Genomic DNA, 18580 nt, shown 5'->3' on the forward strand with positions numbered 1-18580 from the left:
TGACTATATGTTTTATACGGGTTATGGAACCAAGGTGACATCTAATATTACGTTAAAACAATGCATCACGTGACACAAATACTTTCTATGCATTGTACAGTGGCAATTATGTCACATTAGAGTGAAAGAGCAAGAGATGCTTGAGAGAATGACATGGAATGTTTTATGATGAATTAGGCCTCCCATAAATTAAATGGCTTGATACTATGATCTAACACAAATAAAAGAGAAAGTGTACAGCTGCTCAGTTACAGACAGCAGAGTCCTTTCCAAGCCACAAAGAGTTCTGTTCTCAAACCCAAGCTAAGCACAATGGATTCATTACTCACCTCTCATCCTGAAGCTCTTGGACCTTCTGCTGCACTTCTTTGCACATCTTGCTCTTGTCTTCACACTCCTCTTTCAGCTCCCGCACCTGCGTCTTGTACAGCGTCTATAAAAGTGGAAGAAAACTCAGGCTAACTAAAAGGCATGGTGGCATTTAATACATATATTAAGGATCCAAGAACTTCGGGGGCCTCAATTTTATCACACTTTTTATTAAAAAAAACTGCTCTTAAAGGGGACATATTGTGTAAAAAGAATGTACCAGTGCAGTATAGCACTGCTTAAAAAGTTGTGTTTCGGGCCGATTTATTATAATTTCTCCAAAACCCCTACTAGTCGCACCCATCTGTTCCTTATAGGGAACTAAGTCCTGTTCATCGTTGCCAACAAGATTGGGGGGGGGTTTCAGTTAAGCCGTCTCCTTTAAAACAGGAAACTGGCTACTAGGGAAGCATTATCCCGATTTTAGACCATTAATAGGCCTAAAAACCTCTGAAGCAGATACAGTATATGACAATATTCAATTAGCCATGAACTAGAACTAAGGGAATACTTTGATAACCACTTGGATCACTGTGAGATCCCATGCAGCTTGTATAAAGCATAATTATCCTTGTATACAAAGACCAATAACTATGCAAGGAAGAAAATGTTCTATGTAGGCAGCAAGCTATCACAGCAGATGGAAAATGGGTTCTGTTCATACGTACTGAGAAATACTGCTCAGCCTCCAGTTGGTCTTGAAGCTCCTTCATCTGTCCATCCGCATCTACTCTTTCTCTGTACAATAACAAACAGTAGGACACTATATTAATACAGTACAATTGAACATAACCTGGTGACAGCGCTGTGTATAAGTGCAAGACAATGGCTGAAACCATACTACTTATTTCATGTTTCCAATGTCTCTAACAATTTCTTTAGCTTGAAATAACCTATGATGTTATCACAACCTGCAGTGCCTTGCTACTATAGAACAGACAGAAACACAGTGAGTTTTCAGATGTTGTTAAACAACAAATACCAAGGCTTGGGGGCAATAGATTGTCAACTATAACAAAGAATACCCCTTTAAATTTGCTTTGACAAACTTAGCTCTACTTGTTCTGGAGACCCCTAGTCAGGTCTGGACTGAGATTTAAAATGGGCCCTGGCATTTCAGGTACACAGAGGCCCAAACAGCCCCCCAGCCCAATAAATAGTGACTGTCTATGGCATCTTACAGCAGCCCCTCTGGCATTTGCCAGAATCAGCCCAGTCCAGGCCTGCCCCTAGTGCTATTTACAGCAGTAGATTTGTTTCTCATACTTGCGCAACTCGTTGTTCTGTTTCTCCAGGTTAAGTTTTATCTCAGTCAGATGGTTGATCTCTTGCTTCAGTTGCTTCTCAGACATCTTCAGGCTATTCACTTGCTGTATCTGCATCTTCAGATCGTTATGCGTCAGGTTGCGCTTCTGTGCCTCTTGTTCTGCTTTGAGCGTTAAGTTTTTAACCTGAAAGAATTCACAATGTAAATGGGGTGCTATATACATCCTCCCCAACTTTCATAACCTTTAGAAGCCAGGAAGATAAAATTTTAGATGAGGAGAACATTTGCAATTCCGTGAGTGAGCATACTGCTGCCCCACATTGACCGTGCCATTTTGCAAGCAAAAAAAAAAAAAAAAAAGTGTAGTTGTGCGGGCTCACAATCCACTAAATGATCCTAACCATGCCACTCTTCAAAGCCTAGCTATAAGGCTTCTGTTCTATTACAGTGCATCCTATGCAGCCATGTTGAGCCACATCTCATTGCACAACTCTTGTAATGGGGTCAGTACTATTACAAATAAATTCTATGCAGCCAGGTTGGCTTCCCTTTCATTGCGTTTTTTGTTATACTGGCTCTCTGTCTGTTGTATCCATCTGTTGCATTTTCTTACAATGCATCCTATTCAGCCATGAGGGTTTGAAATAATTCTAACAAACAGGCTCTGCTGTATTACAATATGCCACTCTGTCCTATTAAAGGAGAAGGAAAGGTAAAAACTAAGGAAGCTTAATCAGAAAGGTCTATGTAAATACAGCCATAAGCACTCACAGAAACGCTGCACTGAGTCCTCAAAAGAAACACAGAGGATGTCTTTTCTTTTTTGTGTAAACATGCTCTTTGGTATCAGACTTCCTCCCTCATAAAAATCCTTCATCCCGGGGCCGAGTCTAAACAGCTCTCTCCCTTCTCCTGCTTACCCTCCTATAAGAATTCTCTCCCCCTCCCATAAGAATGTGTGATCTATGCTACCAGCACATAGAGCTGCAGCAAGGAAGCTACTGAGATCAATCTAAAATCTTAAATAAAAGAAGCTTCTAGGGCTGTTTACTCAGGTATGGTAAAGCTTTCTGCAGAATAAATATAGAGTTCTAGGCGGCACTAATGTGGCTAGTCTATTGGCAGTAAAATGCCAAAATGCCCTTCCTTCTCCTTTAAATAGTATACCGCACAGCCATATTTGCCCCAAAACTTATTCTAACCATAAAGCTATTCTATTACATTGTATTTTGGATAGCCATGCTGGCCCCACAGTCTAATATGGATAGCCATGCTGGCCCCACAGTCTAATATGGATAGCCATGCTGGCCCCACAGTCTAATATGGATAGCCATGCTGGCCCCACAGTCTAATATGGATAGCCATGCTGGCCCCACAGTCTAATATGGATAGCCATGCTGGCCCCACAGTCTAATATGGATAGCCATGGTGGCCCCACAGTCTAATATGGATAGCCATGCTGGCCCCACAGTCTAATATGGATAGCCATGGTGGCCCCACAGTCTAATATGGATAGCCATGCTGGCCCCACAGTCTAATATACGCCTCAAATCAAAGGTCACAATTCCATTACCATGTACACTATTCCAATACTTACATCCTCGCTAAGTTTGTCTTTAAGTGATTCCAACTCGTTGATCTTTTGCTTGGCTTGTTTGAGGTCACAGTCCAACATGGAGTATTGTTTCTCTGTCTCCAGCAAGCTGTTCTCTAGCCTCTGCTTAACCAGGCGCTCCTCATGAAGCTTCTTCTCCATGTCTGTGGGGACACCACAAGAAACATATTGCTTATTACAGATTACTGGTTCACCCTTGATGGGGTTGTTCATCTTTTTGCATGATGTATGTTCAGAGACAATTTTTAATAGGTCTTCATTTTTAATTATGTGTAGTTTTTTTTAATTATTTCAATTTTTGTTCAGCAGCTATCCAGTTTGTAGTTTCAGCTTCTATCTGGTTGCTAGAGTTCAAATTACCTTAGCAACCAGAGAGTGGTTTGAATAAGAGACTGGGATAGAAATAAGAGGATCAGGATATAAAAATAAGTTATGAAAAGTAACAATAACCGTAAAACTGTAGCCTCACAGAGCTATCGTTTTTTGGCTGCTAAGGTTAGTGGCCCCTATTTCAAAGAAGTGTTACAAAAAGAAGGCAAACAATTACAAAAACTTCAGAAAATAAATAATGAAGACCAATTGAAATCTTGTTTAGAATTTCCCATTCCATAACATACTAAAACTTATCTAAAAGGCGATCCACCCCTTTAATTGCAAAGTAAAATAATGGGCCCTTCATGCCTTGGAAAGACAAGTGGAGAAGTTAGTTTTTTATGTGGGGCAAAGTGTTCGGCTCCGATATTTAGGAAGAGAACAAATTCTTGTAGAGCTCCTCAGCTATTTATTAACTAGCAATAAAATGCAAAACAGATGTGGCCCTGGACCCCAAAACAAGCCAGAAGGAGTTAAGAAGATAGAATGATCCCAAAGTCTCAAAATACCTGAGCAATGAGGCTGCATTCCAGCAGTATAATCTTACCGGCAGTGTAAGACTGCTCAGCTTTATTCAGAGATGCCAGGGCCTGCGTACAGCTCACCATGTTTACTTTGGCACAGAAATACCAAGAGCTTTATGTCTGCACTTCTACACGTGTGAGGTCCAGCCTTGCCAGAGACTCCCAAATGGAGAGCTCTATGAACACCTCGGAGGCAGAAATGTACCGTGCCTCATGTGACCTCTTATAAAGCTGGGTTCTGCTGCATTAGATATTTGTGGTCGCGAGCTTAAATGTCTGCAGCATTGGCATGTAGTGCGTCATCTTCTTGCCATCGCATTAGTGCCTACCCAAAAGCCTACGGATCTTTCTAGAATAAATCTGTAATCTCTTTGCTACCTGCCACAGAACAGATATGGGTAAAGTCATTCTCTAACTAAACTTGCCCAACTGGGCATTTTCTTGCCCAAAGTTTTAACCATTACAACTCCAACAAGCAAATGTATTCTTTTCCATATGTCACAGTAACAGCCAATCATAATAAAAAGCCACGGAATGCTTAGCAGCATTACAGCTAGGGTAAACTGCTACAGCTGGAAGAAGTTGAAACTGATAACCCCCTCAGTTGTTCCAAATAGAAATAAAATAGCTTCTTTTAGGTGAATTTCATGCAATGTATTGTATAGAACTGGTCACACGATACCTTAAGCAAGTAGAATTAACAAATCATATTGTACCTTTCATTGCTTCTGACTTGGTCTCCTCAATGGACTGGTAAATTTTGTTCTTGTCAGCCAGCCGAGCTTTTGTGGCTTTATGTTCAGCCTCCTCTTTCTCAACGCTTTGCTGTAGTGCTTTTAGTTTGTAGGTCATATCGATTTCCAGATTGCTCTTTTCCTAAAGGTACAAGAACAGTCATGTAAGGACTAACAAGCATTCCAGGCAATATTGTGGCAGGTTTAACATCATGGCAGAACCCAGGAAGGTTCTAGACTTGTCTGCATAGACAGCAGAAAAACCTCTAGGTTTCATAAGAGATCGTCTTTTGGTCTTGTTTTCTGTGCAAACGAAATAAATGGCAGTCCCCACTCATACATTTCCTTATGAATCCCAAGCTCCTTACCTTCTCCAAAATGGCTAACCCCTCATGCATTTGCTGCTTTTCTGCTTCTGCTCTTGCTAGCAGCTCTTTGCCTTTCTTTAGATCCTCTTCCAAGACAGATATTCGTCCTATTGATAGAAAAAATTGGGGTGACTCAGGTCTTTGCTTGGAGAACCAAGCAAAATCCCAAGGCAGATATGATAACAGGTTTATAGAACTATTAAAAACACTTTAAAAGAGAAGAGAAGGTAAAAACTAAGTAAGCTTTATCAGAAAGGTCTAGGTAATTACAGCCATAAGCACTCACAGAAACGCTGCACTGAGTCCTCTTTCAAAAGAAACACAGGATTTTTTGCCTTCCTTTGTATAAACATAAACATGTTCTCCTGTATCAGACTTCCTCTCTCAGAAAAATCCTTCTTTCTGGAGCCTGAGTCTGTGCAGCTGTCTCCCTTCTCCTGCTCCCCCCTCCCATAAGAAGTCATAAAACTCCCTCCCCCTCCTATTAGAAGTTACCAAGGGCTAGAGCTACAGCAGGGAAGCTACTGAGACCAAGCTAAAATGGCAGCTGCAATCTTAAACAGAGGGAGCTTCAAGGCTGTTTATTCAGGTATGGTAAAGCTTTCTGCAGAATATAGTGTTCTAGGTGGCACTAATGTGGCTAATTTATTGGCACTAAAATGCCAAAATGCCTTTCCTTCTCCTTTAATAGGAAAATGACTATGGCTTCAGCTCTCAGTATTGAGATTAGACAAATAAAACACTGGAAGACAGAACATATTTACTATTCTGTGGTCCTCTGCTTGTAAGCTTAGATGGTTAAGAGAAAGGTATATTTGTAGATTTGTTATCACCACACAATATAAAGCCAGAGGTAAAAGTAATTACACGTAACCGGCAGGTGCATACCTTGAAGGTCACTTATTACTTCTGACCCCTGAGTCCGGTCCCTCCGTTCTGACTCCAAAGCCGACTGCAGGTTAATAAAGTCCTTTTCTAGTTTCAGCTTGGCATTCTCCAACATGCAAGTCTTATCCTGAAGCTCACGGTTGTTGGTTTCTAGCTGCTGTATTTGTTTGGACATCTCGGTCTGAGTCTTCCTCAGCCGGGCAGCTGCATCAGACTCTGTGCGAAGCTGTGCGTTGGCTTCATCCAGCTGCCAGTGAAAGTAGAGCATAATAAGTAAGGTACTGCATAGGGTGAGTTTGCCATGTTGTTACAGTAGCTCTTACTCACCTGTCTTTGGAGCTGATTCATCTTCTCATTTGATATTTGGGAATTTTGGTTTCTTCTTTTCAAATCTTCAAGCTGATCCTTTAAACTATTAACTGCAAAATACATAGTTACATATAATTACACAGTTAAGTTGGGTTGTAAAAAGACCAAAGACCATCAAGTTCAACCCCAACAAGTGAACCCCAGTGCACATATATACACATACTTATACTGACCTATCTATACACTCACATATATAAACCCAGTGATGCCTGTACATTAGGCCTTGGTTATCATTCCAGTGGTGGATAGAGTTTCAGTACATTCTGCAACACAATACAGACCTTCATTTTCCAGGCTGCGCTTCCTGTCGGCATCATTCTCTGCTTTTCTTTGGTACTCTGTGCTCTTGTGCTGCAGAAGAGCCTTCTCACGCTCCAGCTGCCTGGTGGTCGATTCTATGCTCTTCCTAGCATTGGCCTGAAAGTCACAATACAAAATAACTATTTCTCCAAAAACATATTGGATGCACAACAAGCTCTTCATCATTTCAGAAATGGCTCCAGTTCCAACTGTTATAAAAAGAGACTCAGCAGCAAGGGATTCTGGGTTGAACATACACTACATGGAACATAAGAACGTGTGGGGGAAAAAAAAAAAATACAAGGCTATTGCAATAAAAGGGGCAAAATTTGCTTCTGGTCTAGTAACCCATAGCAACTAATTAGCCAGTGGAATTTAAAAGTTAGCTATTGTACAAGCACCTTTTATTATTTTATTCTGTGCATTTTTAGAGATTACACAGCACTCACCTCTTCATCCAGCTCCTTCACTGTCTTCTCCAAACGTAAATTTACAGCTCTATTAAACATCAAAAGATTTGAATTATAACCATGTAAAGCTTGCTGCCCGATTTCAGAATATAGCAACATCAGAGAAAAACGAAGGAACCCCGTTATCTAACACAGTTTATGTATGGGCCACTAAAAATGATTGATCAGTCAGCTTAGCCTCTGGTACTAATTGGACAAAATCGTCTTAAATCACATGTTCTCAGATACAGGTCTGCCTGGATACTTACATGTGGCCAAAGCAAAACTGTGTCTGTACAGAGATTAGTTCAGCCGCGTGGGGCCTACATAAGCCACGGAACATTATTTTTCAGAAATAAAGCTATACAGGCAAAAATGCAATATTGTGCTAGGAACAGTCTCAATATGGCTTTGGAATATTTCTACATATCTCCTAGTTCCAGTAGAGCTGACCACCCAGACAATTAACTTCTGGTTACTACATGGTTGGAAGGTTGATCCCATTTTGCAGATCTATTATGTGAAAAAAAACCCACATTTAAGTCAAACATGGACTAAATAACAAACAGCATACTAATGCTAATAGAAGTATGGGATCCGTTATCCGGAAACCCATTATGCAGAAAGCTCAAAATTATTCCAATAGACTCCATTTTAATCAATTCAATTTTTTTTTTAATATGATTTCCTTTTTCTGTGTAACTGTAATACTAGAACTGTATATGATATATTTAATGCTCATTGGAGGCAAAACAATCCTATTTTGTTTAATTAATGTTTATACGATTCTTTTAGAAGACCTAAGGTATGGAGATCTGAATTATGAAAAGACCCCTTATCTGGAAACCCCCAGGTCCCAAGCATTCTGGATAAAAAGTCCAATACCTGTAGTACTACTACTACTACTACTACTACAACTACATAAGACTGGTCTGTACTCTCATCAGTTTCTTGGGAAATGCAATAGGAGATGTTCCTGCACTGACCCACATCAGAAGGAAAGATATCCATAATTTCACATTAAACTTCACTGTAGGGACGCCGGGCATGTACCTGAACTTTTGCTCCAGTTCGTCTTTGGTTTGCATCTCATTATGGAGCTGCTCTTCCAGCTTGTTAATGACTTTTTGCAAGTGCGCTGACTGCTGCAATAAGAACATACAGTTTATTTTAGGATGCCAGCTGTTAACAAACCACTCATTCTAAGTGCACTGGTTGTTGTCAATACAATGCCCCAGACATCAAAACATTGCTACACAGCTGTAGTTGTGTACCAAAGAAGTAATCGGAATAACCAATTAAAAGATAGAACAGTTGAGGCAAACAGTATGTCACTGTGAATATACATATTTGTGTAGAATCTTCTAAGATTAATAATAATAGATATGCCTAGTATGAATCTAGACTGGTCTGGCTGGGCCAAGTCATTGATTTTTCCTTATTTTCACTATTTTTCTACAATTGGCTAATTGGGTTTTTAGAGTGCCATAAGCTTCTGAAGCCTTTAGAACTGAAAGAATATCTTCAAATCCGTGGGAGCAGTTAACCAGTCCTCTCTTCCCCACTGGTGCCTAAAGGTCCCCATATACTATAAGATCCGCTCGCTTGGCGATGTCGCCAAGTGAGCGGATCTTCACCCGATATCCCCACCTACGGGTGGGCGATATCGGGTGGCAAGTAGCCAAAAAAAATAAATAAATAATCCGATCGTTTGGCCCTGGGGCCAAACGATCGAATTACATTTGCGGCCATGGGGCAGTCGGTTTGGGGACCGCATCAATGAGTCGATGCGGTCCCCGATCCGACTGGATTTTCTAACCTGGCCGATCGAGATCTGGCGAATTTCAGGCCCGATATCGGTCGGCCAGGCTGCTCGGTTCTGCCCATACACAGGCCGATTAGCTGCCGAATCGGTCCAAGAGGAACACGATTGCACTAATTGGCATATACTGTAGTGCAGTGCTGTCCAACTTCTGCGGTGCCGAGGGACGGAATTTCTCTCGCATACATGGTGGAGGGCCGCTAATGGAAGCCAGTTTTGGCCACTCCCCCATTTTAAACCACACACACTTCAAACCACACCCATTTTATCACAATGGTCGCTGCAGGGATATCAACCATCATTCATATGTTAAAGAATGATATTATGTCATATTAAGACATACCCTTAAATCCATATGCCTCCTCCTCCCCTGTGGATATCACAGCAACCCCCAGCATATAATTACACACCTTAGTGACCATTTAATGGCTATTTCCAACTGCTAACAAACTCTCAGAACAAACCCCTGCCAGGTTCACCTCCCACAGGCAGCATAGGGTAGGCAGAGTATGGCACACACAGGCAGCACTCTGCCTGCCATACTCTGCCTGTCCTATGCTGCCTGTGGGTGCCATACCCTCCCTGCCCTATGTGCCATACTCTGCCTACCCTATGCTGCCTATACACAGGCAGTATAGGCCAGGCAGTACATACAATGTGGTGAAGAAGTGAACAATGGGGGTGATTACAGCCTGAGCCTGAGGTGTGAACACTGCAGGGGGTAAACAATGCAGAGATTAAAAGGTGTGAACAACACAGGGGATTACATTTTTAAACAATGCAGAGGGTTTACAGCCTGAATCTGAGGTGATAACCATGCGGGGGGGGGGGGCAGTTAATCTCAGTACTGATACAAAATTAAGCCATCAAAGCAGCCAGACAGGTGGGGGGCCACACAGAGGGGGGTCGAGGGCCGCATGCGGCCCGCGGGCCGCCAGTTGGACAGCACTGCTGTAGTGGATACAGCTTGATACAGTATTTGGATGATAATCAAATTACCAGATTATGCCCAATTTGTGTGACCATACTGCCTACTCTAGCAGTAGAGGTTTCAAAACTGTGAGGCTGGCTTACCAATGAATTCAGAAAGCGGTGCAAGGGCATCTGAATCTATCTAGAAATCATTACAACATTTGGTGTCAAAGCCCATTTGTGGTTAGACATATTCTTAAAATACTGCAGCACGGCATCCATTATTAATATTTTATGTATCTTTCTATAATATGTCATGTGTCTCCCCAAATCTCCCTTAAAATCCACTTCATATATACTTCAGCACCCTGTGCCCCCTGCTGGCCAATGCAACTAATTGTGACAGCTGCAGGTTGGACATATATAAATCAAAATTTTGTCTGATAAAAATGCTGGTACGTTCCCAAATTATGCTGGACACCAAGTAAGATTCTTGCATTCCAGAAAATCAGACACCCTCTAATCACGGACATCTGGCGCTTTTCTTCTACTAAACAGCTTTAATCTTAAATCAGCTTGGTTTTTGTTAGGATCCGACAGCCATAAAAATGCCAAAATCAGATGCTCAAGGCAAGGAAGGGGGGGGGGCCTTTAAAGGCAATCAGAGCTAATCCAAAACACACACATACAGCCACGCTCTGCCGAAGGAGGAAACGTGATTGGACTTTCTGATAAAACAAGCTCTGAGCCAGAAGGAGGGAGAGGTGTCACAATGTCACTGCAAAAGCCTGGCGCCAATCAGATTGGGTTAAGCAATAGCTCTGTCATTTCATAGCACCCAACTGGGCAACGTTCCAGATAATGGCAAGGAATGCAACAACTGGCGCCTATGATAGGACTAAGCAAATAACCAAGACTTTAATAAACTAAATCATTCTAGCAACCTGTACATGGTCATACTCTCCAACTCATCTGTAAGAACATGCACTACAATTCCCATAATCCTCAGACAGCTTCTACATGGACTAACACGCACCAGAAGCAGACTGATGGTAACAACTGTATAATGTCAAGGCATCGATAAGGGCTCTTATCGACTTCAAAAACAGTAGAGAAGCAACCATAATTATGAATTCTTTTAGAGAGCATTAGAGAGTTCCTGTTACACCTATCAGCCTAAATCTGACTGTAAGATTTTCTGTATTTACTTGCAGTCTACATGAATTAAACCTATACATGGACAAGCCAGTATGGGGAATCTAAGTGTTAATTGTGTTGGTGCTTAGATTGAGGGTGTGACCAGGTTCAGCTGATTGTGTTGTTGTTTAGTTAAGCTGAAGGTGCATTCATTTGCAAATATAGCCATTCCAGAGAAAGTGACATTTTTTTTTCCTCAGCCGCGACTGACGCAGAAGATACCAACACTGACATGTAGCTCTATAAAGCCCCACCACCAGCACCAACTAGACTCGTCAAATACCAAGAAAGAGAGGACACTAACTAAATCTGTGGGTATAGCTGTGGGTATGCTGCATGCAGCTCCTGTGCCCATTACTCTACCGCAACCAACCTTGCCAGTGATTTTATCCACCCTCAGTGCTCAGCATAACCTTTCCAATGCAAGGCTTTCCTGCTCAGGTGCCACTATTGTACTCACCTCTTTCATTGGTTGGGCAGATGAATTTTTCTCCTTACAGTTTCGGGAAGACTCGCTTAGTAATCTAAAAAAAAAAAATGTTAAGAGAAAGACATAAAACAGTTCTCTCTCGTAATAATACTTGGGCAAAGAAGTAGACTCCTAAACAATGTGCAAAGTATTTATATTATGTTTAATCTCTAAACAATGATGTCATGTGAAGATGACCAAACACGGCTAAGGGTTAAACCAATGGCTGCTTTCCATATTCCTATCTTACTAGAATGACATTTATTTCTTCCAGAACAGACCTTGAAAGGACCCCTGCCTAGTGCTTAGCTGGAGACTGTGTGCATATGTATTGCTGGCACACTTACAGATTTTCACGGTAGTAGGTGAAACCTATAAAAGGCAGTTGGTTTCCTGCAAAGGCCTTCGGGTTAGGAAACGTTTCCGCGTCTCCCTTGTCATCTTCGATGTCATCGAAGTTACTGGTGTCGATGTCACTGGCCAACTCGGGCACAACAGGTGCAACCGCTGGAAACAGGGAGGGATAAAACAGCTTGGCATGAGTTATTCCACTACAACACTTGGCTCCAGCCTAGAACATAGAGGTCTGGAGATAAGGAACTGTTAAACTGATCCGCAGCACAGGAAAGATTGGTTCCACATAACACTGTCCAGAAGAGGAGGAGGACTATTTATTGGATTTCCCTATATAACGAGAAAATGAACTATTCAAATTTTTTGTGATAATTGTAGTCATAGCGTTTTTAACTGAGGCTGCAGAGGTACGCAGAATTCAGTGTGGCGTAATTCTACACAACGGTGACATTGATAAGCTCCAAATACTGGGATCTTTGTCCTCCTATTGCTAAATACTGGTCAGAGCCCTTGCCACCCCCCTCCACGTACCGCAAACATCCTTCTTCTTCCTGCAGGTCCACTACACAGTCTGCGGCATGAAACAGTGGATTTTAAAATGCACTTTAACATGCACTTAACTCAGCCAAGGAATCAGAGAGACCAATCTATAGCTTTGTTTACCTTTATATACTTATATTATACATTATACATACAGACTGGCAGTATCTGGAATTTTTTTCAGTTTATAAATGAAAAAAAATAATCTGCCAGCAGTATACGACTTTTTATTGCGTATCTATTAGTACTGCATATATTACACATACACAAATGTCCAATCTATTGAGCTGGTGAACTATAACTCCCTGAATCCTTGCAGTTGTTGCAGAACAACTAGAGAGGTGTAGGTAGGGCATATCTATTTCCACCTGTACACGCCAAGCTTAGGGTCTTTGCACAGAAATACAAGGTTGGATCAGCCCCCTACCCCCGCATAGCGTGACCCACCTTACTGCGGCACACGCACTTACTTTCACGAATGTTGTCCCAGTTCCACTGGTCGTTCTTGAAGAAAGGGTGCTGCTTTATATCTTCGATTCCGTTCCTCCCGAGACGGACCTCCCTGTGCATAGCAAAGCAATCAGAAAGTTACATCTGGAAAAACCAAAGTGACATCCATTCGTGCAATGTATTATTATTCTACGGACTGCTTAGAAACCTTCCAAGGCAGCTATCCCCCAAGTGCTATCAATTCCATAGAGTGGGCTTCAGCCCAGCTCTGCCGATCCTGCAGCGTGAGATTAATACTTGAGAGCAAGCGGGGGGGAAACAGACAGCCTGTTAAAATGCCACGTGTAGAATGAAGCCGTTTTCCACCCCGATCCTTCATGCAAAAGGAAGTTCAGCCAATATTGGCCAGCATTTTAAATTAAAAAGGATCCTTTCAGAGGCTGCTGCCAAGCCATATGACAAGGGAGGCATATGGAAGTTTGCACTTGTACTGCCAATATTCCTTAACCCCTTGGCTGCAGAGGATCCAAAAGAAGCTCTTCTGCCTCCCTTAAGAGTTAACGCACAAACCCCACCGTCAAGTTCTAGTAAGCGATGTATAAACAAACAGTTCCAGAGAAGGAACCGATCAATGGTTTCTGCAAAGTAAAGTTGAATTCTATGAATTCGCCTCACTGTCAATATTTTTATTGGCTGCAGGGAGTCACAAGAGAGTCAGTAAAACAGGCCTGACAGTGATCCGTGGGGGTGCACGGTGCCCTCTACACTGGGTCCCTTATTCAAGTGAAAGAAATACGGATTCTCTAGGCACCTACAGGCTGCGGGGGGGGGGGGGTGAAATGAGCTCTCTCCTATGCATGAGACGTCTCTCTGTCTGCACCTTCCTCACGTACAGGAAAGGAGGAATCCATAAAGAGTGCTATTTAGCCAGTTTTACAAAAATTCCTTTATTTCACTAAATTAAAGGGGAAATTTACTTACAAACAAACCAGTAGCTTTCTAATTTGAAACATGCTCATTAATTACTCTGTGGGGGAAATTACTTGATTATTTTGAAGTCAAACTCCAAGGTGATTTCTTATCTAATATGTTAAAGGAGAACACCACCAAATACAGTTATTAAAAGCATTCAAAAAGAATTTTAAAATTTTTTGTAAATAACACTGCTACTGAAAGCAGTCTGCGTGAGTGTTTATAGTCCCTGCACTGTCACTTCTCACTTCTGAAAAGGTGTAGCAGAAGCTCAGGAACAAAACTGGAGGGCACAGCAGAGAAAAGGAATAAACAAACAGCTTTCCAGTGTCAGACCAAGCCGGCAGGGAGCCCAAGGCAACCCAGCCAGTCACCTCCACTGGTTTGAGCACATTTGTAATGAGTGTATAAACATTTTTGAACAAGCACAGTCACAAGAGTAGGGGTAGGAGGCAGAAGAGGTACGTGCCAAGCACCCCTTTGCCCCCCCTCCCAAATTGCCCCTAGGCACATGTCTCTCCTGCCTACCTCGAGCTCCAGCCTTGCCACTTTCAGTTACATTTAACAATAACTAATAACCAAGGTTTTAAAATTGATGCAATGCAGAGAGTTTCTTGGAATTACAATTTCTTTCCACTATTTTTGGGTGGAGCCCCACTTTAAAGGAAAATTATACATGAGCTCATTCTGTGTCGTTCTGGGCTTATGTAGTGAAAGCGCATAAAAACACTACCTGATCTTCCCAAAAAACAAACAAACAAAAAAAAAAAACTTTGCCCAAACCGGTGAAGTACTTAATGTTACCGGGCTAACTAAGGACAACTCTGCCCTCACCACTTCCTGGTTTTGTTCCCATAATGTGACTTGTTTCAGGGGGCAATTGTCTAAACTGTCTAAATCGAAACAAGTAGACGGAGGTGACTAGATCACTGTGCCCTGCAGTAAAATGGCTGCTCTAATACAGACACCTTAGTTTAGACACAGATAGTTGCCCCCCTGAAACAAGTTACATCATGGGATCCAAACCAGGAAGTGGTGAGGGCAGCAGGTAATTTCCACACAAGAATCTCTTCCTTCCTGGTATCAGGGAATTCATTCCCACAAGGCTACAAATACCACACAAAGTTGCCCCTCATTAGCCCACTAGCATTAAGGACCTCCTGCACAGTGTGGAACCATCTGCTGTTTATTGTATTTGTCTTATTAAGACTCTGCCCCTCCAGTAATGAGGGAAGAATAGCTATGCGTTTAATTGCTGTCAGTGCTCTGTGACACAGCTTCCATACAGGGCCGGATTTCCTTTTGTGCAGCCTATAAAGGCACCTTTGTGGTGTCCTTCCCACAGACCCAGGCCTGCTTCCAAATCCCTTCAAGATGACAAGTACATTTCCCACTGCTGGGTCTAATTCAAATTACCAATAACACACAAAGGAGCAGCAGTGCTATGTTATACTGAATAGGTTTTTATTCTGTAGGTGTGCAGAGTGCCAGGAATTCTGTTTGGCCCCTGTTTATTGCATCTTCAGGTTTACACACACCAACTGTATCCCACACAACTTAGCTGTTATCTCATTTACAAATGTGTGCCACCATAGCCCTACTGAAACATGAATGGCAGCACATACAATCTATTGAAAGGCACACAAAACCTAAGCTTTTGGTGTTACTAGGCCTCCTAATAAGCTTGAAAACACAGGGGTGGTTTCAGTAACCCATACCAGCCAATCAACAGTTAGCATATGTTGATTTACTGTATATCAATGAAAGCAAGCATTTGATTGGGCATTATGAGATCTGCGCCTATTCTTACATTGCCAGCCATGCAGGTGTATGCATTGGTCACCTGTTAGGACAACTGCCACAAACAGAACAAAAAAAAAAACTAAATTAAACTGCTCCTGAGAGCTCTATGCTTTCCCCAGACTATGCCAGTACTGTAGGTCCGTTTAGTCCATATCATAGTCCCAATGGGTCCAGATGTTTAATGCCTTTCCCTGACCTATCACAGAAAAGAGCTCCAATGACTCCTACCTTGGACTGGGAGACACATTTATATCTAAATCCAACTTCATATCAATGGCTGCACTTTCATCAGGCAGTGGGTTTAAATGGGATACAGACAATAGAGAATACAAAACAAGAACTTATCTTTTAAAGCTAAATCTTAGCAGATTAGTATAGGTATCAGCATCAATACATAGCATTAGTAATTTAATCTGAGGTTCCCATTCAGTGAGGGGGTGAAAGTCCCTCTAGCTCGTTCCTAGTGACCAGTTCTCCCATATTTTCTCATATTTACGGGGGCAGCATCTCGATATATATATATATATATGTCAACTGAATTAGCGGAAGTCTAGAGCTGATTGAGGCTAACCATTGCCCTAGTGTCAGGGCGTTGGGGGACATCCAATTAATGACTATGGTTTTCCTGGCCATAAATAGGAGAGTTCTCCAGAGATCTCTTTGGTGGTTAAGTTCTACTACCTCATCGACCCCACCGAGGAGGCAGATTTCTGGTGTAAAAATTTTGGGAAAGCCTGCTTTGTCTTGTATATACTCCGTGACTTCTTTCCAGAATCTGGCTATTAGTGGGCATACCCATACCATCTGGATGAAGTTGGCATTTTGCTCCCCGCATTTGGGAGTTTTAGCTAAATTTCAGCTAAACACCCAGACTTGTAGCCTAAACGTTATTCCAAAGTGAAGAAAAAAAACACCCCTCAGATGCCAAAATGAGTTAATAAAGTATATGTCATAATGCGGATATGAACAGAATTAGACAGAGGCACTGAACAAGAATTCTTAGAAACCTGGCATCCCTGGCTCACACAGGGTACAAATAAAATATCATAGCACATCCTTATAAACTGTGCCAAGTGATGTCAGCAGTTATAATTGGTGCTAAATGATGTAAGTTATGTCACATGACTTGCTTAAACTTCTCTATTATATTAAATAACCTGCAAATCTGTGTGAGGCTGGAGCTTCTTTAATAAGAAATAAAAGCTAATACTAAAGTTCTGAGAGAGCGGCAAAACTGTGCCGGCAAAGCAGCGATCCTGCAGCAAATCCCCTTGAGTTCCTGTCAGAAATTGTGTAGGCTTTGAAATAACACAAAGCAATTATGTATTATTCATATACCACCTTCAAAACTTTGGAAGTCGCAGAAAATCTGACACTCAAAAGCTATTTAAATGCTTTGCTCTTTGATCATGGTACTGTGTTCCCTCCTACTGGGCTTCCAGCGATAGCAGATAAAAATGTTATGCATGATTTATAAAGGATGTATAGAATACCCTACACTTCAGAGTTGTGCAGCTTTCGAATAAGCTGAGGGAAATCCTGCTAAACAAATGAATGATGGCGAGAATAAATTTTCTATATTTCTGCGCAACAGGGTGACCAACCCAGTAAAGCAAAACAATTGGCACAAAGTTGACTAGGCTCTTAAAGGAACAGTAACCGAAAAAACAAAAAATGTGTTTTAAAGTGATTTAAAAAAAAAAAATAATGTACTGTTGCCCTGCACTAGTAAAACTGGTGGCTTTGTTTCTAAGAAACACTACCAAAGTTTATATAAACAAGCTGCTGTGTAGCTATGGCAGCAGCAATTCAAAGCTGAAAAAGGAGAAAGGCACAGGTTACACAGCAGATAACCGATAAAACTCAGTAGAATACAATGGGATTCTGCACAGCTTGTCTGTTATCTACTGTGTATCCTGTGATTGAATGGCTGCCCCCCGGGGCTACAGAGCAGCTTATTTATATGAACTATAGTGGGATTCCTGTAGCAAACACACCTGTTTTACCAGTGCAGGGCAACAGTACATTATATTGCCATTACTTTAAAACACTTTCATTTTTATATGTTACTGTCCCTTTAAAGGAGAAGGAAAAGTTATGTTGGCATTTTACTGCCAATAGATTTGCCACATTAGTGCCACACAATGTTTATTCTGAAGAATCCTAGAGTCCAGAGTCCTAGAAGCTCCCTTCGTTTAAGATTGCAGCTACCATTTTAGCTTGGTCTTCATAGCTTCCTGTTGTATAGCTCTAGCTGTTATAGCTCAGATTACACATACCTAAGGGAGGGGGGAGTTCTTAGCATTCTTGAGGGAGGGGGAGCAAGAGAGGGGAGAGAGCTGCAGACTCTGGCCCCAGGAATTAAGGAGAGGAAGTCAGATACCCTAAAAACACGTTTACAAAAAAGGAGACAATAAATCCTGTCTTTCTTTTGATAGAGGACTCAGTGCAGCGTTTCTGTGAGTGCTTATGGCTGTATTTACATAGACCTTTCTGATAAAGCTTACTTAGTTTTTACCTCTCCTTCTCCTTTAAGCTGTCAGATAGTAGGATGGGGCTTTTGATCTGTCCATTAGACAGCAGTATGAAATAATGCTGGGAATCATGCCCTAAGTACACAGTCACGTGCCGGCCACAAACTCTATGTTTTGTTTTACCTACTGCTAATTCTGATAAGCCTTGCCCAAAGCCTTTTCTCACTGCTGCCTACTGGAAATGTTTTGCTGTTCTTGACTTTCCGGCTTTTAGAATCAAGTTGAAAGTAAACAATGAGACATATCATAAAGACACATCTTTGGGCCCCTGC

The 18580-nt window shown here is 41.7% G+C and overlaps 1 protein-coding gene across 3 annotated transcripts in view; it reads right to left on the bottom strand.

Annotated features, from left to right (window-relative positions):
- The window catches only part of rock2 (Rho-associated, coiled-coil containing protein kinase 2), a 96607-nt gene that overhangs the window by 19453 nt on the left and 58574 nt on the right, over positions 1-18580 (bottom strand). For 2 of the 3 annotated variants that reach the window (XM_002942181.4, XM_004914468.3), the window contains exons 8-21: positions 13020-13111; positions 12003-12162; positions 11647-11710; positions 8309-8400; positions 7256-7304; positions 6788-6923; positions 6465-6556; positions 6138-6384; positions 5250-5356; positions 4864-5023; positions 3234-3394; positions 1636-1820; positions 1038-1107; positions 330-433 (exon numbers count right to left, since the gene is read on the bottom strand). In XM_002942181.4, the coding sequence (XP_002942227.2) occupies positions 330-433; positions 1038-1107; positions 1636-1820; positions 3234-3394; positions 4864-5023; positions 5250-5356; positions 6138-6384; positions 6465-6556; positions 6788-6923; positions 7256-7304; positions 8309-8400; positions 11647-11710; positions 12003-12162; positions 13020-13111 (1719 nt within the window). The remainder of the gene's footprint in view (positions 1-329; positions 434-1037; positions 1108-1635; positions 1821-3233; positions 3395-4863; positions 5024-5249; positions 5357-6137; positions 6385-6464; positions 6557-6787; positions 6924-7255; positions 7305-8308; positions 8401-11646; positions 11711-12002; positions 12163-13019; positions 13112-18580) is intronic. The other variant, XM_004914469.3, reaches the window with a different exon arrangement.

This window comes from Xenopus tropicalis, chromosome 5, assembly GCF_000004195.4.
Source record: "Xenopus tropicalis strain Nigerian chromosome 5, UCB_Xtro_10.0, whole genome shotgun sequence".
Classification (NCBI taxonomy): Eukaryota; Metazoa; Chordata; class Amphibia; order Anura; family Pipidae; genus Xenopus; species Xenopus tropicalis.